Source organism: Scyliorhinus canicula, chromosome 17 (assembly GCF_902713615.1).
Source record: "Scyliorhinus canicula chromosome 17, sScyCan1.1, whole genome shotgun sequence".
NCBI lineage: Eukaryota > Metazoa > Chordata > Chondrichthyes > Carcharhiniformes > Scyliorhinidae > Scyliorhinus > Scyliorhinus canicula.
In genome coordinates this window covers 60,453,514-60,479,923 of record NC_052162.1, presented here as the reverse complement: position 1 = coordinate 60,479,923, position 26,410 = coordinate 60,453,514, and the positions used below count along the sequence as shown (strand labels likewise).

At 48.6% G+C, this 26,410-nt stretch overlaps 1 protein-coding gene across 1 annotated transcript in view; it reads left to right on the top strand.

The window, feature by feature from the left end:
- The window catches only part of LOC119951471, a 212,420-nt gene that overhangs the window by 14,716 nt on the left and 171,294 nt on the right, over positions 1-26,410 (top strand). Inside the window, exons 3-5 of the mRNA XM_038774682.1 lie at positions 8,210-8,371; positions 21,151-21,240; positions 21,324-21,454. Of these exons, the coding sequence (XP_038630610.1) occupies positions 8,210-8,371; positions 21,151-21,240; positions 21,324-21,454 (383 nt within the window). The remainder of the gene's footprint in view (positions 1-8,209; positions 8,372-21,150; positions 21,241-21,323; positions 21,455-26,410) is intronic.

Genomic DNA, 26,410 nt, shown 5'->3' with positions numbered 1-26,410 from the left:
TTGGAAGGGGGTGGCGGGGATTTTGTCGGAAGTGGTTGGGTCTAGGGTCAGGCCGGGCTGGGGGCTCGCGATCTTTGGGGTAGCATCGGAGCCAGGAGTGCAGGAGGCGAGAGAGGCTGGCATTCTGGCCTTTGCGTCTCTAGTAGCCCGGCACAGGATTCTGTTACAGTGGAGCGATACGCGGCCCCCGAGTTTGGAGACCTGGGTCAGCGACATGGCTGGGTTCATCAAGTTGGAGAGGATGAAATTTGCCCTGAGGGGGTCGCTACAGGGGTTCTTTCGGCGGTGGCAGCCCTTTCTCGATTTCCTGGCGAAGGGGTAGAGAGTGGTCGGTCTTGGCAGCAACCTGGGGTGGGGGGGCAGGGGGGGTGGGTTTCGGGATGGTTGGGGGGTTGTTTTTGCGGCGGTGGGTTTGTTATGTTATTTTCTTCTTTCTTGTATTGCTATTTGTTATTATTTATTTTGGGGGGAAAGAGTTCTTTTCTTGTTTTGGTGTGGAAACACACCTTATTTGTTTTAAATTGCGGGGAGAAAATGAGTTATTATTAAAAAAACTTGAATAAAAATTATTTCTTTTAAAAAATGATTCTGTAATTCTGCACCCCTGCTCATTTACGTAGCCATTCAACAGCATGCTTCGTGCTGACTGAATTGCAATTGTTTAATTTGCATGCAGCACAATGTTTTTGTAAGCAATAGGGCAATCCCGCATTAGGATCTCTATGCCTGTTTTGTGCCCTGTCCAATGTTATGGGCCAGAATTTAGAAACGCCAAAGTATATTATGAAGTCCACCTGACCTACAACCTTTATGTTGAATTTGGCTAGGATGAGCACAAGAGCCTTCCCTTCAGGTGTGATTCAACAGATTCCCTAGACACTTTAATCAAAACCAGCTTTATTCTAAGAACTGAGTTAACATATATATATACACACAGCAAGAATTTTTATAAATTACAAACATAAAGACACCCCACAGCTACAGTAATCTATGTATAACACTTAATGAATTCCTCCTTAACTGCTCCAATTCAAAAACAAAATCCCATAAACCAAAAACCCCCTTTCAAAGGTGTGGCCCAGCACTCTGTATTCTCACTTGAATAAGACTGGCTTTCCCTGAGATTCTGACCCCGTCTCACCAGTAGGTTTAAACCCTTCCGGAAAGCAAACTATATATTTTAAGTTACCAAAGCAGGTAGTTATAATCAATGTTTTTTTCACTGGAACTGATATTTAAAATGAAAATAGAGCAAGACAGGCCTAAACACTTTCAGACACTTTCTCTGTCTGTAGTCCACAGCAGTCAAAACTGTATGCGAAAGTAAAACAAACCTCAGCCACAGCTCAGCTCCATCCACAAAATGACATCACTAAAGCCATGTGATAAGACAAAAACCTTCCTTAAAGGGACACTCCCGTGACACTAATTATGTTCCATTTGTTTCTCCTGCTGGTTTGTTCTTTCTTGGAGATCTAACGTTGTTTTGGTAAAAAGCCAAGGAAGTTCCTGGGGGGTGAGGGGGGGTGGTATTTGCTGATTTTCTGCTTTATAATGTTGACTCTGTATCTCCATATCAGCAAAACACTCCGAAACACTCTATGGTCTAAAATGCTTTACATCCCCATGGCAGCAACTCCCGTCACAACACCTATTGACTAATCTCGCCTTGAAGAGCTCAGCTTTGCCTGTAATTGTGATTGCAAGAAGATCATAAATTCACTGAAATCCATTTAATCACACAGACACATCTCAAAACAAGGCATTTTGCACTTCATTTTGTACCTCAGAAAATGAGTTGTCTCAGAGGCTGTTACGATCCCAAACAAGACCAACAACTTCCAAAAGGTCTAAAGAACAAAAAATGTAATGATTTAAGACTTCTACTGTAACTAATAAACTAAAATCAACATAGATCAAACATTAATTAACTTACAACCGTGGTTAGCACTGCTGACTACGGCGCTGAGGACTCAGGTTTGATCTCGCCCCGGGTCACTGCCTGTGTGGTGTTTGCATATTCTCCCCATGTCTGCGTGGGTTTCATCCCCATAGCCCCTTAATTGGAAAGAAAAATAATTCTGTACTTTAAATTTATTTTTAAAAAACCCAAAAAAGAGTTAGAACCAATGAAAAATGAGTAAGGGACTAAACTATAGATAAGGATTTACCCAAGAATATGATTGTATGATTAATCTTTGAGCAAAATTCTAGCCTTCCAGAATTCTTGAAGCATCTGTTGGAATCACTTTTATTTTCAAAGTATTTTCTTTACATTTTTCTTATATTTATGTTTTAATGCTTTTTTGCTGTCTTGAGAAGTTTATGTATTATTTTGATCTAAGTTTTGATTCAGTTCTTATGCAAGTGTATTAAGTGAATATTTAGCAATAAAATCACTTTTTGGACACCTACAATCAACCAGACTCGTTACCTTATTTTGGGAGAAAAACAAGAGATACTACACTTATAAAACAACATTTTTTTTTTTCCCAGACTAGTTGTTGGAACTAGTTAACACCCAATTGTACTCTGGAAGTATAACAATCTATCCCTTTTGAAAAATACCCCAGCCACATGCGCACACAAACAAAGAATAAACAGATAAGGGGCGGGATTCTCTGTTGGCTGACTCTGAAATCGCGAAACCCGATTAGGTGGAGAATATGTTCCACCACCAAAATCGTGGCGGATGCCGATTTGACACCGAATCGCAATTTTCTATTACCTGGACAGTGGCGTTAATGCAGTCTGGAATGGTAAACACCGTTTGAATATCATTAATGGGCACGACCCGGTATTCTCCACCTCCGATGGGTCGCATTCCCGACAGTGCGGTTCAGTTGTGCTTTCAAAAATTGTGACGCTAGTGTCATGACTGATGAAGAGGAGGTAGAACTGTAGCCATCTGGGATGGCTGGCAGGCAGGCACAGAGCCTGGATGCGTATTGAGAAGGCAACTACCAGACGAGACTGAAACTGTAGGTCAATTAGCATACTGATGGCCCATCTCCGGGAACAAAGGAATAACATTCAAGTAACTGATACTAAGGCAGACACCCTGGCACCAGAAAAGACACAAACAAAGCAAGGCGAACGGCCACCTAAGACACGCCCAGCCATCAGGGTACCCACCCCTTTATTGGTCGAGATCGATACCGATGATCAAGATGCGGTCCAATTAATTGGGGCCAAGTTCAAAGCCCGCCCAAAAGCGCGCGAAGCCCCCTTCAGATATAAGAAGAAGCCTCCGAGAGAGAGAGAACTGCTCTCGGACTTGGCTCTCGAAGCGGAGAGACCCGTCCACCAGCTGCACCAGAAGCAAGTAAGTCCAAGGTCAACGCTCGCCATCAGAGGGACGACCTTAGCTGTTCTCCTGTTACACCTTCGCACCCAACAGCCTCCGATCCGAACAACGGCCATTGTTCCTCTGACTGAGTGGGCACCCGAAGTTAAGTATAGGCGTTAGTGTGAGCGATAGTTTAGTTTATGGTATTTGTGCATGAGTAGAGATTGTGTGTAAATAAATAGTATTGACTTTGAACTAACTAACTGGTGCATTGGTTCTTTGATCAGTATTCGGGTTTGAACCTTGTGACGGTATCGAAAGATACCTGGCGACTCTAGAGCAAAACATAATTAGGATTAAGGAAGGCGACCATATTTAGAGCCAGATAAACAGAGCAACAAAACACAGGGAGGCGCACCCGTGGGCTGTCGGGTCGGACACTGGTGTGGGCAAGGCCCTGCCAAGAACGGGGGAGGTGGAGGCGATGGGGGAACGGGCTGTGTGGCTGATGTGAGGCCCCATGGGACTGGGCAGTGTCTAGGCACGGACCGTCATTACCGGAGTCTGCAAAGCAACCATCTTGCTGCGCACCCCATATACCACCCACCTTGTCCCCTGGTTCTGCAGAGTAACACCGGCCGTATGGGTGGCCCCTACCCCACCCTCCATCATACACCCTATCACCTAGCTGGCCGCCACCTGTCGCCCACTCGAAACAACACCCACTGTAGCTCCTACAGGGGGTCTGGGCGCGGACCATGGAGCGTACTGCTGGCAAGGACAGTGCCAGCTGACGGTACCCCTGGCATAAGGGACAGGCTCAAGGGTCCGAGGCCCCCATGGTCCTGGCCATCGATGGGGCCAGGGGTGCGAGGATTAGGAAGGGGACATGAGGGTGGATGGTGGGGTGGAATCCTCTGTGCCAACTAGGGCTACCATGTAACCCAGTCCGGGACCTGGTTGGGCGCAGGGGTATGTACCATGCTAACACGTTGACCTTTCACCCCTTGCAGACAATGGATATTGGAATTCAACCAGCAATAGTGGCCTTCCTGCTGGTTGTCATAGCCCTGGGGAGTGCCCTGTGGCTATACGAGCTGGCGCTGCTTGAGGAGGAGGAAGAAGCAATGGAGCATGCAGTATCTGAGTGTACCTCAGAGGAATAGTGGGAAGCCAGCCGCTCAGGATGGCGAGCCGTCTGCCCAACAGGCCAAGAAGGAGGGGATGTCAAGGAGGCACCGCATGAGCCCTCATGTGTACTGGCAGCGCCTGTCATTCAAGGACCTGCTGGGCCGGGCATGCAGTCGAAGACTTCGGCTCAGCAGGCAGACTGTGCGACATATCTGCCAGATCATAGCACACCTGGCACCGCAGGGGAATGGGGGCGGACACCCGTGGCCAATAGGTGATGGGTCACCCTGAACCGGTCCTTCCAGGCGCCATGTGGGACCTGACTGGGATCTCACAGACCTCGGTGCGCAGGTGCATCTGTGCCATCATGGCCGCCCTATATGCCCAGGCGGCTCAATACATCCATTTCGATGTGGAACGAGCCCACCAGATGCCCAGGCTGCGGGATTCAGGGGGTGATTGGGATGCATGTGCCCTACCAGCACCTGCAGGTGACATGCTGCTCTACACAAATCGAAAGGGGTTCCACTCGATGAGCGTTCAGCTGATATGTGACCATTAAATGCATGTCTGTATCCAATACTCAGGCATTGTGCACAACACCTTCATCCTGGCACACTCAATGATTCCTGACATGTTGGAGACCCCCCCCCCCCCCCCCCCGGGCTGGAGGGGTGGCTGGGTGACAGGGATTATCCACTGCAATTGTGGCTGATGACGCCTATCCGAAGGCCACAGACCGACGCTGAGACTCACTACAACGACGTCCATACAGAGACCAGGGCATGATCGAGCGGTGCTTCGGCTTCCTGCAGATGCAGATCAGGTGCCTGGACCGCTCTGGAGGGACCCTCTAGTATGATGCGGAGAGGGTCATCTGCATCGTGGCGGCCTGCTGTATCCTCCACAATATAACGCAGCAGAGGGCCGACGTCCTGGGGGAAGAGCCTGAACGCCTGTCCCCATTTGACGAGGAGGATGCGAAAGAGGGGGAGGATGGGCAGGACGTGGAGCCCAGGCAGGCATGGGAGGCTGCACCACATCTGCCCCCTCACTTCAACCCCCTCGGTGATAAATATTTGCTGCACTAGGAGGTGCGGGTCTTGGCGGTAACACAGGGTTTGCGATAGACGATGATGACAACCCACTCTGCAATGAGCTCAACTGCTCCACCTCGTTTGACAATATCTAACTCCTGCCCACAGTACCACACTTTCCACTGTCCACCTGGGTGATGATCCCTGCATACGAGCTGGCCATTCCATCACACAGCCCCATCAAATCCCTGGGGTGACGGTGATGGGCACGGTCGGGGAAGGGTGCGGCCAGCCAACCTGAGCCCACCCACAACGTCAGGCCATTCAACCCTTCCGACGTCTGCCACTCTTCCCCCCCCCCCCCCCCCCCCCAACCACCACCACCAACATCCACATCCCCACCGTACATCCACCCATTTCCCCCCACCCCCTTTCTGGCCATACCAGACCACTCCACCCCTCACACCCATTTGACCGAGCACCGAGGCAAGTTGTAACAGTGTGAACAGGTGTTTAATGTAACAACCTATATACAGATTTGTTCCCTAGCCCCTATAACTAAACTGTGCCTGCACCTGTGCCAACTGAACTAATGTGTAACTTTCTGGATTTACAGGCACTAACACTACATCTTGGTGGATCCCCAGACAGTACAGCAGGAGTGGAGGCATCCTTCTGGAATTCCCACCCTGCGACCTGGGTCACCGTTTGCGCGAGTGAGCTGGATGGGCTGCTGCTCGGGTGTTCCAGCTGGTGTGGTGCTGCCTGTTCTGTCCACTGCCCACCAGATGCACCAGGGACAGAAGGAAGGGGGGTCCGAGGTGCTGCAGTGTTCCGGCACATCCTCTGCAGGAGTCACTGGCATGGGCCCCAATGGCCTCCAGGCTACTCCATGAGATTGGGGTGCGAGCGGAGCTAACCCCTGAGGCTTCCCCACCATCTGGCGTTCCCAATTCTGAAGGCCTGCTCTGGTCTTGACTAGGGTCTGCATGCTCGTGGCCATGGAGCACAGGGAGTGGACCATCTCCATCTGGGACTGCGCCACATCACCCATTGACTGTGTCACCACCTCTGGGCCATCTCCCTCTGGGACTGGGCCACCTCTCTCTGTGTCTGCACCATGTCGGCCAGTTCCTCGGCAATGCCGCAACGTTCCCAGCCATGGCCCACTGTGACTGGGCCACGCTCCGTAGTGCCACTGGAATTTCCAGGTGGCTTTGGCATATGGTTGCCTTTGAGGCGGCAACCCTGTCCTGTGGCATGTGTCACGGGCAACTGCAACTCAGCTGGGTCTCACTTCCTCGCCTGCAGGTGACCTCCCTTTCCTCCACGCCGCCGACCACCCCCATGATGTCAGTTTTGGACCCTCAAATTCTGCACCGCTCATTGGAATTGATTGTGTTCCACATGGCGCTGGTGCTAGGCCCTTAACAGTAGCTGAATCAGTTTAGGTGCAGTGCCAGTTTTGCTGTCGTGGAAGTCCACGAATTCTGTGCCAGCGTCAACACTTTTTGTCTCAGAAATGGAGAATCCAGCCCAAGAAATCTGCAGAGATGGACTTTGGATGTCGATCTGAAGCTCCCTCATATGAAGACATTTGTAGGTTCCCATAAAAGGAGCTTCAGTGTGGAGAATATAGAGCTGGATCAGTTCTCAACTTTGCAGGTTTTCAAAGTTATATCCACAGATGAGGATTCTCTGACTGGGAGATATCGCACCCAATTTCAGCTAAAAAGGGAGAGAGCAAGTTAGGGCAGCCTTCTTCCGTGGCTTATTTCTCAAACCCCATTCAAAACAACAGGTTCAAATCTTAAAGCTCCACATTTGGGTGATTTGCAGTAAATCACTAACTAGCCTTTGTTTTTAAACCAGTGCCCCCCCCCCCCCCATCAGTTAAAATAATTGCAGTTCAATCAAATAAGCAGATTGCCCCCCCAAGTACCACACTGATCAGGAAGCTGAAGACATGTGATTTCCTCGAAAAGGCAAGCTTATTGGCAGTCCAAGGTGAACTTATGACTTTTTAAAAAACAAAATCAAGTGTTTAAATAATACCTAGTCCATTCATGTTTTGAAAGAATACAGTTAGTGAAGATATGATTTTCCCAACAGGCAACTAATGCATCAAATCATCAAATTAAAGAAAAGGTATTTTCACATGAACTAACTAATGCAATCAAAATACATCTTCCAAAACACTTTTACTTGCAGACAGGAAGCATTACAGGAATAGTCCGCAGTCAATCCCAGTTGTCCAGCAGATTTGCTTCTCCCTGACATGCCCAGTCGAAACGTCCAGTATCCTTCAACAATAGATCCACTCACTCTTGAGTTTTCTGGATCCAATTATCACCAGCAAGGCCCCTCTGACTCACTGTTCCTTAAATTTCCAAGAACTCCTACTGTTCTGTACCGTTCCTTCTGAACAGAAAGTAAAATCCTATAAGCATCTTACTTGGTTGTTAATGCAAAATGATTCGCCTGCTTCCAGACGTCAATAGCTGTTTTGTCTCTGTGTCTCAAACATCAGCTGTTCTTTATCTGTGAGATACTGTGAAAAGGTGTTAAAATTAACAACCGACACTTCAATGGGTTTCTCCCCCTATGGCAACCAGATCACATGGGTATGTCTTCCAGCTGATTTGTTTAGCATGACTTCTCCATCCTCCTTTTCAGAATGTTTTGTTTCACCTGAGTTAAAGGGTTCAGTGTTCATGATGATACATAACTCCTAAAAATGTCTTCATTTCAGCTTCATCAGCCATCTAGTGAATTCAATCTCACGGACCCCAATTTGCATCTGTTAAAACTCAATTACCAAAGTCTTCATGATCCTTATTTGAGCGGCTACTACAGGCGTAAAGACATACTGAAAAAGTTAAAAAATCAGGGGCTTATCACAGAAAACAATAAGGTAATTAATTGACTGCTGGTAATGTCATCTAATTTTGAATCCTAAGTGTACCTTGTGGAAAAGTGACAAGTTTGAACATTTTAATCGTGTAACCTGTTGTGCGCTGTGTGTCAATTGTTTCCTTTTATATTTGACTCTGGACAGGAAGATTGGGTTAATGGGATAACAAGTCATATATAACATTGCTACTCGTGAGACCTTGCTATGCAGAAGCTGTGGTTTGGGGATAAATATTGGTCAGGACAATAAAGGCTTACATGACCTGAAGAATGACATTAATTCATAATGTCAAAAAGGTTTATTTTATTTGCTTCACCTTTTTAAAAATGATAGAATAAGCCAAAAAGCCAAAACCCAAGAGAAAGTGATGTACATCAGGAGTTAGTGATTATATGGCATTAAGCCTAGATTTTGAAAACCTGAAAATTAGAAGGAAGAAGTGGTTAGGGGAGGTAAGGAGTTCCAGGAGGAATCCCAGGAATCTGCAATCTGCTGATTGGAAGAAAGGAATGATAATGTGCGGGAATTTGTTATTGAATTGGGTTTGAGCAAAAGTGTTTTGGATGAATTGGAGTTTGTGGAAGGTGGATGATCGAGGACAAGCAACTAAAGCTTTAGTGAAATTACAGTGAAATAATGATGAGTTAAACTCAATGACATAACATTTCCATTACATTGAAGTCAACAGCCATTCCTGCTGGAAATTAATATCCCAAAGATGTGATAAACTGACATTCTGCACTGGTTACCCTGGATTAGCCAAATCTGTCTAAACGACTCATATGACAGTGCTGACCAACGGAGCAGAGTTAGATCACACACAAGGACAAAATAATGGAGTGCTGGATAATCCATCATTTGGCTTCAAATTCTCCCTGTGTAAGTGCAAAATTTACAAGCATGGCCAAAGCTGTGAGAAAGTTAAAAAGTGTTGTTGATTGTAGAAAATGTGAAGTTGATGCAGCAATTGGAAAACTGGCACAAAGTAGAAAACGAACATCACGAAGGAGTGGGAGAGTCCACAATCGAGTATATCCCCTATTATGAAGCATAGTAAGAACATCTTAGAATAGTTTGACAAATAGGCATTCTCTACAGCAAGTAAACACCAAAAACATGTTTGACTGTATTGGCGATATGGTAGGCTGTATTGTGCAGATCCAAAAATAGCACGGTAAACAGAAAAATACTCCAGAAGGTTTCCAGAGCTAATTCCAGGCCTTTTTCAGTGCAAAGCCCCATCCTTTAGCAAGGTCAGGTCATTTTAAGCTGTATACAAATTGAATAAAGACATTTTCAGACATTTAGTTCCTTACTGTTTTTCATTTGTATCTGTTGTTTTTGAAATAGGGTTACATAGAAGCACATTCATGTGGGAATAGGGTCTCCTTGACTATTATGAGGCTCCACTTAACATTGATTTGGAGGCAGTTCTCCTGGGATTCAACTCATTGGAATTTTACTCAAAGTCTGGAGACAATGCATGAAAAGAAGAGGAACAAGTTTTTAAATTGGGACAATAAGGAATTTCTGCAGACCGGGGCTATATCACAGTACTTATGTTGTGTTGCTTTAATGCAATATATTATTTTTTTTTTTAAATAATTTTTATTGAAAGAGTTTTTCCATACAAACATTTACCCCTACTAATTTTTAAATTATTTACAACACAATCCCTCTAGGCAAATACCCCTCCCTCGCCCGCCCTTTCGCGCGCACCAGTCCTCCCCCCCCCCCCCCCCCCCAGGCAACAACTTAACAAACAAGGCAGCCTACAGTTTCAGACATGAGCAGCGAGCAGACTTGCCCGCGTTACAGTCATGCATGTCCCCCCCATGACCCTTGCTGCCCCTCCCCTCCCCCCCCCCCCCCCCCCCCCCCCCCCCCCCCCCCCCCCCCCCCCCCCGGGCTGTTGCTGCCACGACCCCGAACGTCTATCTCTGATCTAAAAAGTCAAGGAAAGGCTGCCACCGCCTGGAGAATCCCTGTACCGACCCTCTCAGGGCAAATTTGATCCTTTCTAGCTGAATATAGCTAGCCATATCGTTAATCCATGTTTCAACGCTTGGAGGCCTCGCGTCCTTCCATTGAATTAATATCCTTCGTCGAGCCACTAGGGACGCAAAGGCCAGTATTCCGGCCTCCCTAGCCTCCTGTACCTCCGGTTCTACCCCGACCCCAAAGATCGCAAGCCCCCATCCTGGTTTGACCCTGGACCCCACCACCTTCGACACCGTCCTTGCCACCCCCTTCCAGAACCCTTCCAGCACCGGACATGCCCAGAACATATGCACATGGTTCGCTGGGCTTCCCAGACATCTGACACACCTGTCCTCACCCCCAAAGAACCGGCTCATCCTTGTCCCCGTCATGTGAGCTCTATGCAGCACCTTAAATTGAATGAGGCTCAGCCTCGCACACGAGGAGGAAGAATTGACCTTCTCCAGTGCATCCGCCCACGCCCCGTCTTCTATCTGCTCTCCCAGCTCCCCTTCCCACTTGGCTTTCAGCTCCTCCCCTGATGCTTCTTCCGCCTCCTGCATTATCTTGTAGATGTCTGATATCTTCACCCCTCCGACCCAGACCCCCGAGAGCACCCTATCACTCGCCCCCTTACTGGGGAGCAGGGGAAACCCCTCCACCTGCCGCCTAGCAAATGCCTTCACTTGTAAATATCTGAACATGTTTCCCGGGGGGAGCTCAAACTTCTCCTCCAGCCCTCCCAGGCTCGCAAACGTCCCCTCTATAAACAGGTCCTTCAGCTGCCGTATGCCCACCCTGTACCAGCTCTGAAATCCCCCGTCGATGTTCCCCGGGATAAATCTATGGTTCCCTCTTATTGGCGCCGCCAACAGACCTCCCATTTCCCCCCTGTGTCGCCTCCACTGCCCCCATATCTTGAGGGTGGCCGCCACCACCGGGCTCGTGGTGTACCTCGTGGGGGGGAGCGGCCATGGTGCCGTTACTAGGGCCCCCAGGCTTGTGTTGCCACAGGACGCCCTCTCCATTCGATTCCAAGCTGCCCCCTCCCCTTCCATCATCCACTTGCGCACCATTGACACATTTGCCGCCCAGTAGTACCCCGAGAGATTGGGTAGTGCCAGCCCTCCACTGTCCCTACTCCGCTCCAAAAAGACCCTCCTCACCCTTGGGGTGCCATGCGCCCACACGTAGCTCATGATGCTACTCGTCACCTTTTTGAAGAAGGCCCTAGGGAGGAAGATGGGCAAGCACTAAAATAAAAACAAGAACCTTGGGAGGACCGTCATTTTGATTGACTGCACCCTCCCCGCCAGCGACAACGGTACCATGTCCCACCTCTTAAATTCCTCCTCCATCTGTTCCACCAGCCTGGAAAAGTTCAACTTGTGGAGGGTCCCCCAGTTCCTTGCCACCTGCACCCCTAAGTACCTAAAGCTCTTTCCTGCTCGCTTGAAGGGGAGTCTCCCAATACCCTCTCCCTGGTCCCCCGGGTGTATCACAAAAACCTCGCTTTTGCCCAAATTTAGTTTGTACCCCGAAAAGTCCCCAAACTCTGCTAATAGTTCCATTATCTCCGGCATTCCCCCTTCTGGGTCTGCCACGTACAGCAGTAGATCATCCGCATACAGCGATACTCGATGTTCCTCCCCTCCCCTAGTCAGTCCTCTCCACCCCCCTGGACCCCTCAGTGCCATCGCCAACGGTTCAATTGCCAGTGCGAAAAGTAGGGGGGATAGGGGACATCCCTGCCTGGTCCCTCGGTGGAGCCCGAAATACTCCGACCTCCTCCCGTTTGTCACTACACTCGCCGCCGGGGCCGAGTAGAGCAACTTCACCCACTTAATAAACCCTTCCCCAAACCCAAACCGTTCCAACGTCTCCCACAGGTACTCCCACTCCACCCTATCGAATGCCTTCTCCGCGTCCAGCGCTACCACTATCTCAGCCTCCCCCTCCACTGCAGGCATCATAATTACATTCAGCAATCTCCGCACGTTCGTGTTGAGCTGCCGCCCCTTCACGAACCCCGTCTGGTCCTCATGGATTACCCCTGGCGCACAATCCTCTATTCTAGCTGCCACGATCTTTGCCAGCAACTTGGCATCCACGTTCAGAAGCGAGATAGGCCTGTAGGACCCGCACTGCACGGGGTCTTTATCCCGCTTCAATATCAGGGAGATCAGAGCCTGCGACATTGTCGGGGGCAGAACCCCCCCCCTCTCGCGCCTCATTAAAGGCTCGTACCAATACCGGTCCCACCAAGTCCACATTTTTCTTATAGAATTCCACCGGGAACCCATCTGGCCCCGGAGCCTTCCCCGCTTGCATCTGACCTATTCCCTTGACTAGCTCCTCTAGCCCTATTGGCGCCCCCAGCCCTTCTACCAGCCCCTCCTGGACCCTTGGGAACCTCAATTTGTTTAGGAAGTCCTCCATTCCCCCTCTCCTCGTCGGCGGCTCAGACCGATACAACTCCTTGTAAAAATCCCTAAAGACCCCATTCACTTCTTGCCCCTTCTGCACTACCTTCCCGCCCCTCTCCTTCACTCCCCCAATCTCCCTAGCCGCATCTCGTTTGCGAAGCTGGTGTGCCAGCATCCTGCTCGCCTTTTCCCCATACTCATAGACCGCGCCCTGTGCCCTTCTCCACTGCGTCTCTGCCTTCCTGGTGGTCAGCAGGTCGAACTTGACCTGCAGGCTGCGCCGTTCTCCCAGCAGCCCCTCCTCTGGTGCCTCCGCATATCTCCTATCCACTTCCAATAGCTCCCCCACCAGCCTCTCCCTCTCCTGCCTCTCCTTTCTTTCTCTGTGTGCCCTTATGGAGATCAGCTCTCCCCTGATCACTGCCTTCAGGGCCTCCCAGACCATCCCCACCTGCACCTCACCCGTGTCATTCAAGTCCAGATAGCTCTCAATGCTCTTCCGGACCCTTTTACACACCTCGTCGTCCGCTAACAGCCCCACATCCAGCCGCCACAGCGGGCGCTGGTCCCGCGCCTCCCCCATTTCCACATCCACCCAATGTGGTGCATGATCAGAGATCGCAATGGCCGAGTACTCAGCTTCCCGTACCCTCGGGATCAGCCCCCTGCTCAACACGAAGAAATCAATTCTGGAGTACACTCTATGGACGTGGGAGAAAAAGGAATACTCCCTCGCCCTCGGCCTACCAAACCTCCATGGGTCTACTCCTCCCATCTGCTCCATGTACCCCCTCAGCACTTCTGCCGCTGCCGGCCTCCTATTGGTCCTTGAGCTCGATCTGTCTAGCCCGGGGTCCAGCACTGTGTTAAAGTCCCCCCCCATGATCAAGCCCCCTGCCTCCAGTCCCGGAATGAGGCCCAATAGGCGCCTCATAAAACCCGCGTCATCCCAGTTCGGGGCATATACGTTGACCATCACCACTTTCTCCCCCTGCAGCTTACCCTTCACCATCACATACCTACCCTCCTTATCCGCCACCACCTCCTCCGCCACGAACGACACCCTCTTTCCCACCAGAATCGCCACCCCCCGGTTCCTTGCGTCCAATCCAGAGTGGAACACCTGTCCCACCCACCCCCTTCTCAGGCGAACCTGGTCCACTACCTTCAAATCGGTCTCCTGTAACATTGCTACATCAGCCTTCAGTCCCTTCAGGTGTGAGAATACCCTTGACCTCTTGACCGGCCCATTCAGCCCCCTTACGTTCCAAGTGATCAGCCGGGTCGCGGGACAACCCGCCCCCTTCCCCTGCCGATTAGCCATGTCCTGTCCCCTGCTCGCCCCGGGTCGACCCTCCCCTTCTGACCCGCTCCCCATGGCGATGGCCCCGTCCCCCCACCTCTCCAGTCCTCCACTTCCCGTTTCTGGTCTTTCCAGCAGCAACCCGGTGTCCCTCCCTAACCCCCCCCCCCAGGCTAGGACCCCTCCTAGCCGCGATGTACCCTCCATCGTACTCCCGTAAGTCAGCTGGTTCACGCTGACCCGGCTGCTCCTGCCACACTCCGACTCCCCCCGGCTCGGGGGGGGGGCCTCCCCCCCCTTGCCACTCCTCCCTGGCCCCGCTCCAACGCGGGAAAGGTCGCCATTGCTAGCCACGCCCCGCACTCCTCCCCTCCCCCCTCCTCTGCCCCGCGCGCGGGAAAACAGAGGAAAGCCCGCGCTTTCGCCCTGCCACACCCCACCCCGCCATCTTCAGTTCCACCCCCGTCCCCGTCCATGCCTGTAAAGAACCCCCCCTAGGAGCCCATAACCCCGATCTGCTCTCCCCCCTGCCCCGCCTCCCCAACTTAACATTATAAATAACAGATAGATAACAAATAACAATGTACTTAACAGTCGCCCTCTACCAAACAGCATAAATAACCATAAATAACCATGAATAACCACAATAACAATAACTAAGGGAAGTTGGCAAAGGGAGGAAAAAACATCAGAAGAAAAACCCAAAGCAAGAGTTCAAGATCCAAACAAAGAAAGAAGGAAAAAAAAGGAAACCGTTCCAATAAGAGTTGCACAGTTCCGACCCAGCCGAAAAAAAAAACCGCTTGTTCAGCTGAAAGTACCCGAGCGGCTACGGCCGCCAAGTATCCCCTGGGTCTAATTCGAGTCCAGTTTCTCTTCCTGTACAAAGGCCCACGCCTCCTCTGGGGACTCAAAATAGTGGTGTTGGTTCCTGTAGGTGACCCACAAGCGCGCTGGCTGCAGCATTCCGAACCTGATCCGTTTTGCATGTAGCACCGCCTTCGTCCGGTTGTACCGGGCCCGCCGCTTAGCCACCTCCGCACTCCAGTCCTGGTAGACCCTCACCGTCGAATTCTCCCACTTGCTGCTCCTTTCCCTCTTGGCCCACTCCAGCACTCTCTCACGATCGCTGAGTCGCTGGAACCGCACCAGCACCGCCCTCGGGGGCTCATTTGCTCTTGGCTTCCTAGCCATGACCCTGTAGGCCTCTTCCAGCTCCAGGGGCGAAGGGACGGCCCCTGCCCCCATCAGGGAGCTCAGCATTTCTGCTACGTATCCCGGGAGGTCTGATCCCTCCAGGCCTTCTGCCAGGCCCAAGATCCTCAGGTTCTTCCGCCTCATTCGGGTATCCAGCTCCTCAAAACGGCTCTGCCATTTCAGGTGGAGTGCCTCGTGCACCTCTACCTTTCCCACGAGGACCGTGGCCTCCTCCTCCCTCACAGTCATCTCCTGCTGCAGCTCCCGAATCGACGCCTCTTGGGTCGCCTGGGCTCCCATCAGCCTGGTGGTCGTCGCATTCATTGACTCCAAGAGCTCCATTTTCAGCTCCGTAAAGAAGCGCAGGAGAGCGGCCTGCTGCTCCTCCGCCCATTTCCTCCATTCCTCTGGTGCGCCACCGGCCGCCATTTTGGTCTTCTTCCCCCGCTTTTTTTGGGGAGCTGCTGTTGCTTTCTTTACCACCCCACTCCGGGTACCGACCATAAAGTTGGTCTGGTTCTCCTCAGGGAGCCTTCCCCCACCGGGATTTGTCCTTACAGCGCCGTTGGGGCCCTCCAATCGGCCCGAAAACACCTTTGTAGCAGGAGCAGCCAAACGTGCGACTTAGCTGGTCATAGCTGCAACCGGAAGTCATGCAATATATTGTTAATATGCAACTTTTTGAGTGACCGGAGGAGTGAGACACAGTAGCATACTCGACCTGAGTTTATGAAAATCTCTCCCTTTTCACTGCATCACTCTGTTAGACCTACATACAGTCTCGTGATTTGGCTGAAACTATCATCAAACGAGTTAAGGTCTGACAGCCCCCTCCACCCGTCATTCCCTCCCATCTGTCTACATATGAGGTTACATTTTTCAATTTGTTTACAGGATGTGGGAACTGCTGGCTAAACCAGCATTTATTGCCAATCCCTAATTGCTCCTAAACTGAATGGCTTGTTAAGCAATTTCCAAGGGCAGATGAGTCAACCGTACTGGTTCAGTGACACGAAACAAAGGCTAATGATCAACAGATGTTTTTACGAAATGAAAGCGATTTCCAGTGGCTTTCTACACTGCTCCACATTGGGTCCCTTTTTGTTTGTGGAATTTATCAATGATTTGGACTTGACCGTGGGAGGCTTAACTGGGAAATTAGCAGATAACACAAAAATCGGTCATTTAGTTGATAGTGAAGAGGAAAGCGGTGGACTCCAGAATGATATCTATGGTTTGCTTGAATGGATTGAAAAGTGGCAATTAGAATTTAAGCTGGAGAAATGTGAGATAACACATTTGGGGAGGGCAGACAAAGCTAGGGAAATCCCAATTAATAAGGATGTTGAGTGGTATAGAGGTCGTGAGAGTGGATGTTCATAGCTCCCTGAAGGTGGCAGGACAGATAGGGATGGTGGTGAAGAAGGCATATGAAATGTTTTCCTTTATTGGACGAGGTATAAAGTACAAAAGCAGGGCTTCAGTGTTGAAAATGTATAACGTGCTGTTTAAGCCACAACTGAAATTTTGTGTACAAGTCTAGTGACCACATTACAGGAAGGACATAATTGCTCTGGAGAGAGTACAGAGGAGATTTACAAGAATGTTGTCAGAACATGAAAATTGCAGCTATTAGGAAACATTAGGTAGGTAGGATTTTTGTTCTTTGAACAAAGAAGACTGATTGAGGTGTACAAAATTGATGGACCTAGATAGTGGCCACGAAAGACTTGTTTTCCTTAGAGGAGCAATCAATTACTATGGGGCACAGATAAAAGGTGATTGGTTGAAGAATTAGAGGGGATATTAGAAAAATTCTCACCCGGAGGATGATAGGTGTTTGGAATTTTCAGCTTTGATTAGTGGTTGAGGCAGACACGCTCAACTAATTGAAAAGCTAACTGGATCTACACTTGGAAGTGTAGATCCAGTTAGATCTAGGGGAGGTGGAGTCTGCCTCCTAACTGGGAAATTAGCAGGTGCCTAGAGGTCGCAACACCGGCGCGTTTCTGCTCCCCAGACCTAGAATACCTGACGCTAAAATGCCGCCCCTACTACCTTCCGCGGGAGTTCAGCTCCGTTATCCTGACGCCAGGTTACATCCGACCCCATGCGGACTTGAAAATCGCGCTGGACGAAATATACACCACCACAAATAGCCTTGAAACGAAACATCCCGAGGCCTTGTTCATCGTGGCCAGGGACTTCAATTAGGCCAAGCTCAACAGCGTACTACCAAGTTACCACCAACACGCCACCTCTTCCACAAGAGGCCCAAACATCCTGGACCACTGCTACACAAATATCAAACTTGCGGGCCGCTCTATCGCCCGTCCACGCTTTGGCAAATCTGACCACAAGGCTGTGCTCCTGCTCCCGGCTTATAAGCAAAAACTGAAGTGGGAGTATCCGCCTAAGAAAGTCGTGCAATGTTGGTCTGAGGAATCGGACAATCTCCTACGGGACTGCTTAGATTCAGTGGACTAGTCAGTATTTAAAAACACTGTGACCAGCCTGAACGAGTACGCCGCCACAGTAACGAACTTCATTAGTAAGTGTGCAGAAGACTATGTGCCAAAGAAGCAAATCCGCATGTTCCCCAACCGGAAACCCTGGATGAACAGGGATATCCACTGCTTGCAGAAGTCTAGGTCTGAGGTGTTTAAGTCAGGCGACCCTGACCTATACAAGAAAGCCAGATATGATCTAAAGCAATCCGTCAAAGATGCCAAAAGACAGTATTGGACCAAGCTCAAGTCCCAGGATAGCCACACGACCCCAGCCGACTATGGCAAGGTCTGCAAGACATAACGGGCTACAAGACTCCATTGCACCCTCCCTGATGTGCTCAACGCATTCTATGCCCGCTTTGAGCAAGAGGCCAGCGAGAGCACGCCCTCCACCCTGGAAGCCTCAGATGAATTTGTATCCAAGGTCACCATTGCTGATGTCAGAGCAGCTTTCTCGAAGGTCAAGCCATGGAAAGCCACTGGGCCGGATGGGGTACCCGGACGAGCACTCTGGTCTTGCGTGGGTCAGGTGGCGGGGGTATTCGCAGACATCTTCAACCTCTCTTTACAATAATCTGAGGTCCCTATCTGCTTCAAGAAGACGACCATCATACCTGTACCAAAGAAAAGCCAAGCAGCGTGTCTTAATGACTATCGTCCAGTGGCTCTGACATCCATAATTATGAAATGCTCGAAAGGTTAGTCATGGCACAAATCAACTTCAGCCTCTTGGATTACCCTCATCCACTACAGTTCACCTACTGCTGCAACAAATCATGAGTAGACGCCATATCCCTGGCCTTGCCCTCAACACTGGAACACCTAGATAACAAAGACACCTATGTCAGACTCCTATTTATTGACCACAGCTCAGCCTTCAACACTATTATTCCGACGAAACCCATCTCCAAACTCCGTGGCCTGGGCCTTGGCTCCTCCCTCTGTGACTGGATCCTGAACTTCCTAACCCACAGACCAGTAAGGATAGGCAACAACACTTCCACGATCATCGTCAACACCGGTGCCCACAAGGCTGTGGCCTCAGCCCCCTACTATATTCCTTATACACCTATGACTGTGTGGCTAAATTCCCCTCCAACTGAATTCTCAAATTTGCTGATGACACCACCGTAGTGGATCGGATTTCAAACAATGACGAGACAGAGTACATGAATGAGATAGAGAATTTGGTGAACTGGTGCGACGACAATAATCTCTCCTTCAGTGTCAACAAGACGAAGGAGATTGTCATTGACTTCAGGAAACGTAGAGGAGAACGTGCCCCTGTCTACATCAATGGGAACAAAGTAGAAAGGGTCGAGTGCTTCAAGTTTTTAGGTGTCCAGATCACCAACAACCTGTCCTGGTCCCCCCATGCTGACACTATAGTTAAGAAAGCCCACCAACGACTCTACTTTCTCAGAAGGCTCAGGAAATTTGCATGTCAGTTACAACTCTCACCAACTTTTACAGATGCATCATTGAAAGCATTCTTTCTGGTTGTATAACAGCTTGGTATGGTTCCTGCTCTTCCCAAGACCGCAGGAAACTACAAAAAGTTGTGAATGTAGCCCAGTCCATCACGCAAACTAGCCTCCCATCCATTGACTCTATCTATAATTCCCGCTGCCTCGGAAAGGCAACCAGCATAATTAAGGACCCCACACACCCTGGACATACTCTCTTCCACCTTCTTCCGTCAGAAAAAAGATACAAAAGTTTGAGGTCATGCACCAACCAACTCGGGAACAGCTTCCCTCTTGCCATCAGACTTTTGAGTGGACCTACCTCGTATTGAGTTGATCTTTTCTCTTCACCTTGCTATAACTGTAACATATTCTTCAGTCTCTCCTTCCTTCCCTATGTACGGTATGCATTGTTTGTGCAGCATGCAAGAAACATTACTTTTCACTGTATACTAATACATGTGACAATAAATCAAATCAAAAGTGCTGTAACATGCAATGTGATGGAAGATGGGGTTAGAATGGGTGACTAATTTATTTCAGACATGATGGACTGAATGGCCGCTTTCTGTGCTGTAACTTTTCTATGATTCTAATTCCAGATTTATAAATGGAATTTCAATTCTATCAGTTAACATACTGAGATTTGAACTCATGTTCCCAGAGTATTAGCCTGACCTTCTGGATGATTGGTCCAGTGACATAACACTGTTCCCTATTATTTCTAATTGGTTGCTGTTCAGTGGAACTTAACCTTTTAACTACAAGCAGCAGCCTTTTGAATGTTTTAGATTTGTGAGATATCCTACGTACCACTTGGTCCAAACCTGAGGGCACTTTTCTGATAATGGAATCAACTCTACTGTTTGCTGCAACATGGGGAGAGCTGACTGGTGGTGATTTAACCTGAGGATCACACACCTCAGACAAGGGGCAAGGTTGAGAAGGTGGGCTTTCATGAATAACCTCAGCTGGTATGGGAGTTGAATGCACTGCGCAACAACATAAAACAGGTGTAGTGTAAATGACATGCAAATGACGGAAGTACACATCCAATTATATACTCTACCACACCTGATTCTCTTAAGAGCCTTTATCCAAAAAGGCATAACCTCAAACTATAATTTATTGAATGCATAGCTGCTACTGTTTCTTATTAATTAATAACCGCTCCCAGAAGTACTTTATCCCATGATGAGAAAGCCTCCTTAAGATTTCCTCCTGATTCACAATTGCAGTATAACAATTGATTTGTTCTAGAAAATGACACAGAGCCAAGACAAAGAGTATACAATATGAGATAATTAAGGTATTGTGCCATTCATTTTAAGAATTTACATTTCCCAGTTAGAGTGCAGGATTGAGACAAATGCTTTAGTTAGTATTTAAATGCCATATTTGTACAGATAGCTGGATTAGAAACAGATCTACATTGTTTAAATTCTCTAAATTTCATCTCAAAGATATTACATTTTCGAAGTTCTTAATGGTGTGGAAATCAACAGTCTAAATTTGTTGGTATAATTGGCGGGATGGAATAAAAGTGGACAAACATGCACAAATAGATGCCATTCTACATTTCAGAGCATAGGCTGTGTGAAAGACCCTCTTTGTTTTGCAAAAATATTATGCCCTCAACAAAACCTGAATATAGAAAAATTAATGGAAAAAATGATATTGGAATTCGTATTTGAATAATCAATAATTGAATCTGCTATGACAATACAGTACCAAACACTAACATTGTTTTGAATCCTAATCCTATACCTCATAAATATTCCTCAGGAATGATAGAATGATCGCCAATGTTATTTGCAGTTTAACTAGTGTTAAGCCATAGTCCATTATGGTTGAGAAATTAATTTGTATTTAGTGAATTCTTTCTGTTCTTTTTCAGATTGTATGCACCCTGAAGGAATTTAATCAGTATAGGCAGTACCTAACCAGCATTAAAATAGACTTTGAAAGGAAATATGCACAAGAACAGGTGAGTTTTATGTTTTTGAACCAAAGTTGTTTTGTGAACATGCTGGAGAAAGGAAAATAACTATATCTATTTTGATCCACAAGCGACTACTTGCGAGGCAATTACTGAATCTTCAAGATCAAGGTCTTGCGCAGGGAATAAAACTTTCTGACCTACAAGAATGGCTCACAAACGAATCCAAGAAAAATATAAGCAAAAAGGCTCTGAGAGACAGGTAAAATAACTTGCATAGTTTCTTTTTTGACTGCAGACTAATCTTTGAAGCGTTCAAAACAAGCTGAATTTCTGCGACATATTGTCTCCAGTAAAAGAGACTCCACCTGCCCTTACATTATTTTGACGGACAGAACTGTTGGTGACGACTTGATGGGATTATACTGCATCTAGTACTTAAGTTGATGCTCTTTTTTTTCTGAGGTAATGATATTTAACATTATTATAAATTACTGATTCGTGTGAAGAACAAGTGGGAAGGAATGATGAAGGGGACTAGAGTTGCAGAAGAGGGTGTCTTGGAAAGAAGGAAGAGGTAGAGCAAAGGAAGGAGTGGAAGTACCGACAGAAATGGTTGGAGACAGTGATTGAGATTGGGGAGCAAAGGTATGGAAATTATTAGTGGAAACTGGAAAACATCAAATTGGAAACAATCTCAGAATATCACTTCCATGTGGATGTAATTCAATTAGTCTTGACTTCTTTGAGGAAAGAATGTCACACATGAATGTCACTTCATGCCCACATGATCTGGTGGTAGATGGGTAATAAATAGCCTGTGACGCCCAAATACAGTGAACAAATACATTTAAAGAAAGGGAGGATGGAGGGAGGTGGTGGGGTGAGTGTTCTATGGTATCTTTTTCACTCTGAACTGAATTTACAATTCCATATGCTCTCCATCATGGGTGGCACAGTGGCTAGCACTGTTGCCTCGCAGTGCCAGGGATCCGGGTTCAATTCTGGCCTCAGGTGACTAGCTATGAGGGGAGGTTAGATAAACTCGGTTTGTTCTCACTGGAACACCGAAGGTTGCGAGGCGACCTGATACAAGTCTTGAAAATTATGAGGGGTATGGACAGAATGGATTGCCAGAAGCTTTTTCCCAGGGTGGAAGAGTCAATTACTGAGGGACATAGGTTTAAGATGGGAGGAGCAGAGATGTGCGAGGGGAGTTTTTACACAGAGGGTAGCGGTTGCTTGAAACTCGCTGCCGAAGGAGGTGGTGGAAGCAGGTACAATAGTGACGTTTAAGGGGTGTCTTGACAAATACATGATTAGGATGAGAATTAGGATGGAAGTGTAGAAAGTTAGACGGGCAGCATGGTTGGTGCAGGCTTGGAGGATTGAAGTGCCTGTTCCTGTGCTGTGCTTTTCTTTGTTCTTTGCATGTCTGTGTGGAGTTTCTCCCCACGCTTGTGTGGGTTTCCACCCATGTCCAAAGATGTGCAGGTTCGGCGGATTGGCTGCGCTAAATTTCATCTTGGTATGTTAGGTGAGGTTACAGGGATAGGATATGGGGGTGGGCGCAGCTAGGGTGCTCTTTCCAAGGGTTGGTGCAGACTTGATGGCCGGAATTACCTCTTTCTGCGCTGTAGGGATTCTATGAAGAATTTTACCATCCCCTGGGTGGTGTGAATGGAGGCAGCAGCTTGTAAAATAGCAGGAAACGATGTTTGAACAGCTTGCCAATACAGTCCTGTCCACCATGGGAAATTCCTGAGAGGCTGGCAGGTGGGGGGCTGAGGCGCAGATTGGCGGCTCGCTTTATGGAGGCGAGAAGCTTATTTGCATAATTAAGCACCCTGTTAGCACAAGACCAAGATGCTTATTTGCAATGCCTTCGCTGTATGGCAGCAGAGTCAGTACAGGATAGAATCTCTGCTCTGCAGGAGGCCATTCGGCCCATCGAGTCTGCTCCGGCCCTTTGAAAGAGCACTCTATTTTAACCCATCTCTCCATCCTATCCCAGTAACTCCACCTAACCTTTTGGACACTATGACCAGCATGACCGGTCCACCTGACCTGCACATCTTTGGACTGTGGAAGGGAAACAGGAGCACCCACAAGTAACCCACGCAGACGTGGGGAGAAAGTGCAAATGCTACAGAGACCGCCACCTGAGACAGAATTAACCTGGGTCCCTGGAGCTGTGAGGCAACAATGCTAACCACTGTGTCACCCCGAGTCTGGACAGCTTGTACATGCCAAGAAAAATGGCTCAATCTATTGCATCGCCTCGGAATCACATGAAAAGGCAAAGCCGCCAATGGAGCAGTCCTTTCTAGGGCCAATGCACTGAGCAATCTAGTACTAATCATGCAAATGAGACTTTGCTTGCTTGAGCATGTGCACAGAAATAAAGGTAGCTGCATCTCAAGGATATGCTATATGGAGAGGTAGACCGTACTAAGAGACCAGCAAGATATACAAGGCTCTGATACAAGGATGCTGGCAAAACGCCTCCAATAATTCGGAGCAGGAGTATGTCAGTCAGCCCTCAAGCCTCATTCAGTAAGATCATGGCTAATTTGATTGTTGTCTCAACTCTATTTTCCTTTGTGCCTCCTACAACTCTTGATTCCCTTGACATGAAAGCCCTCGACAGCAATCAGGACAAGTAGGAAACTCTAGCTGAAATGATGCAAATGGAATCACCAGGGTCTGGATTCTCCGCTGTCGGAATTCTCCGTTGTGACGGCAGCGCACCCACGCCTGGGGATTTCACAACGGCATTGGACTGCCCACGATAGGAAACCCCATTGGTCGGCTGGCGAGACGGAGAATCCCGCCGCTGGCCCCAGTTGTGAGAATAAATTTGTTACTATGATAACCTGAGATCTGAAGCTCCAAAGCGGATGCCAGCCCTCCATACAAGACATCACTGAGACCATCCTGCACCATAGGCAACAGACAATTTGTGCATGGCACTTGTGGCAGACTTTATCATTTCAAGATCAGCTTGTTCAACTATCAAAAGAATTGCAACAGGTGATCACATCTAACCTCACCAAAGATCTGAGGATGCATTCCCATCCTCTCTTGTAGATGGGAACAGATTGCTGCCATTAAATGGGGCCCTAATATTTTGCTGGTGGTGGAATTCCCCTTGCCCTGTGGAAAGGTGCCAGTCTCTTGGATGCAACCTCCCTGCGATGGTCTGGGGATGCCATAGGAGCCCTACTATGCCCTACAGAAAGGCGTGGATAGGGAAGCCCGAGAGAGTTTTTCCGTCCAATTGACGGGGTCCTTTGCCCTTGGGTATCACTTCTTTATGCAACATGTCTCCAATGCTTGATGTTTTCTGCCTGTCGCAGGTGGGATAAAAGGAGGCAGGAGCAAAGACAGGCTGAGCTGGTATTCAAAATTTGGTGTGGCCTTAGACATTTTAACTGCTTTCTTTTCAGGTTTGTGCATATAGTTTGTACTTTTCAGGACATTTCAATCTTGTAACATCTCTTGAGTTCCAACCATTTGGCACCGTCAGTATTTCTGCAAATGGATCTCGTCTATTCAGCAGAGAGTAGGAAGTACCTCTTCTGAGGGGGAAGAGAGAGGCTAGGTGGTTGCAAGTATCACCCTGGAGGAGAGGCACAGGCACTGGATGCTCAGCGGCAGCAGGAAGGACAAGTAGGACATCCCCACAGAACAAGTCACTATCCAGCTGCCATGGTGTACATTCACAAGTGCCAAGGCTGTTCGCAGCTCCAGTTTGCCTCTGTGGATGCTTGCCAGGTAACAAAGGGGATCACGCCAATGACGCCACTCAGGCACCTGGGACAGAGGCAAAGGGAAGATACAATTGATGCCATGCCTCCATAAGGGCAGTAATGGCAAGGACAACAAGTCAGCTAAAAATGAGGAGCCAATGCTTAGACTGTATATTATTTCTTATGTCCAAATAAAGAAAGTAGTCTTCCAGTTAAAGTAAACGCTTTATTGAGTAAGTCTGTTCTCTCTCCAGAGCTTATACCAGATGTTACATGTGAGCTGTCTGTGTCCTGCTCACTAGCTGCCGTTCTTGTGAAGAGTGGGATCCTGGATCCCGTCCGTCTATTTTATTCTTCTCTAGTGCTCCCTCTAGTGATTAGTTGTAGTGTATTTGCATTAACCCCTTGTATACATGCAGCTGTGCAGATCACTACAGACTGCTCTGGGGGCCCCCTGCAATATCCACCAGAGCAAATGTCGCTCGTTATAATTGTCTGTTGTGCTCTGCAAAATATTGCTCTTTCTATGGGACCACTAGACCAAAAGGACAATGAGGCAGGTGCATTTGCTTCAGAGGAATCCAATGATGATTTAGATCCAGATTCCAGGCCGGCAAATGCTGAAGACGAAGAGGTTGAAATGAAGAACCTTCTGGGAGGCAGGCACTGATTGATATATGTGATATTTACAGAAAAACATAAGCCAACTGTGCAAACTTATTTCTGTGCTCACTGTGCCTTAAGCTTACATTTGTGGGTGCTACGTCTTGGTGCCATTAGTCACATCATGCAGTGCTGTCCAGGATATGCCGCCGGTATGAGTGATATCAATGGCATCTGTGGCACTAACAATTGCACACGAAAGACTCGATGAGGTACAAGAGAGGCTTTATTACAGTGAGATGCTATTCCTCTGGCTGCAGCTGTAGAATGGTATCTCAGGGAAACTCGTGCATATTTATACGGCTCCCTGGGGGGCGGAGCTAGCCAGCAGGGGCTTACCAGCAAACCTGTAATACAGGTACTGTCATACATCCCCTAATGCAAGCACACACATATATACAGTGGTAGAGATCACCACATTCACCCCCAGTAAAAAATGAGTCCGGCGGGGGTGACGTGAAACTATAATACATAAAAGTGATATAATTACAGGGGGGGAAAAGAAGGAATCAAGAGTCCATCGGGCAACCCTGTGCCCGTCACAGGTTGAGTCGGACCGGCGGTCAGATGTTCCGTTGCGAGCGACGCAGTAGTGGTGGCGACGTCTGCACAGGCGGTGTCGGCGACGACGGCGTAGGTGCTGGCGGTGTTGGTGCTGGCCAGTGGCGGGATGACTCCGGGAGAGAGCCGAAGTCTTCCATGTCCTCTAGTGTGGGCAGCGGAATGAGGGATGGACCTGGTGGGGCTGAATTCGGGGGCGCCAGGGAAAAAGAGGGTGGCACATGGGTAGGGAGGAGTGTGGG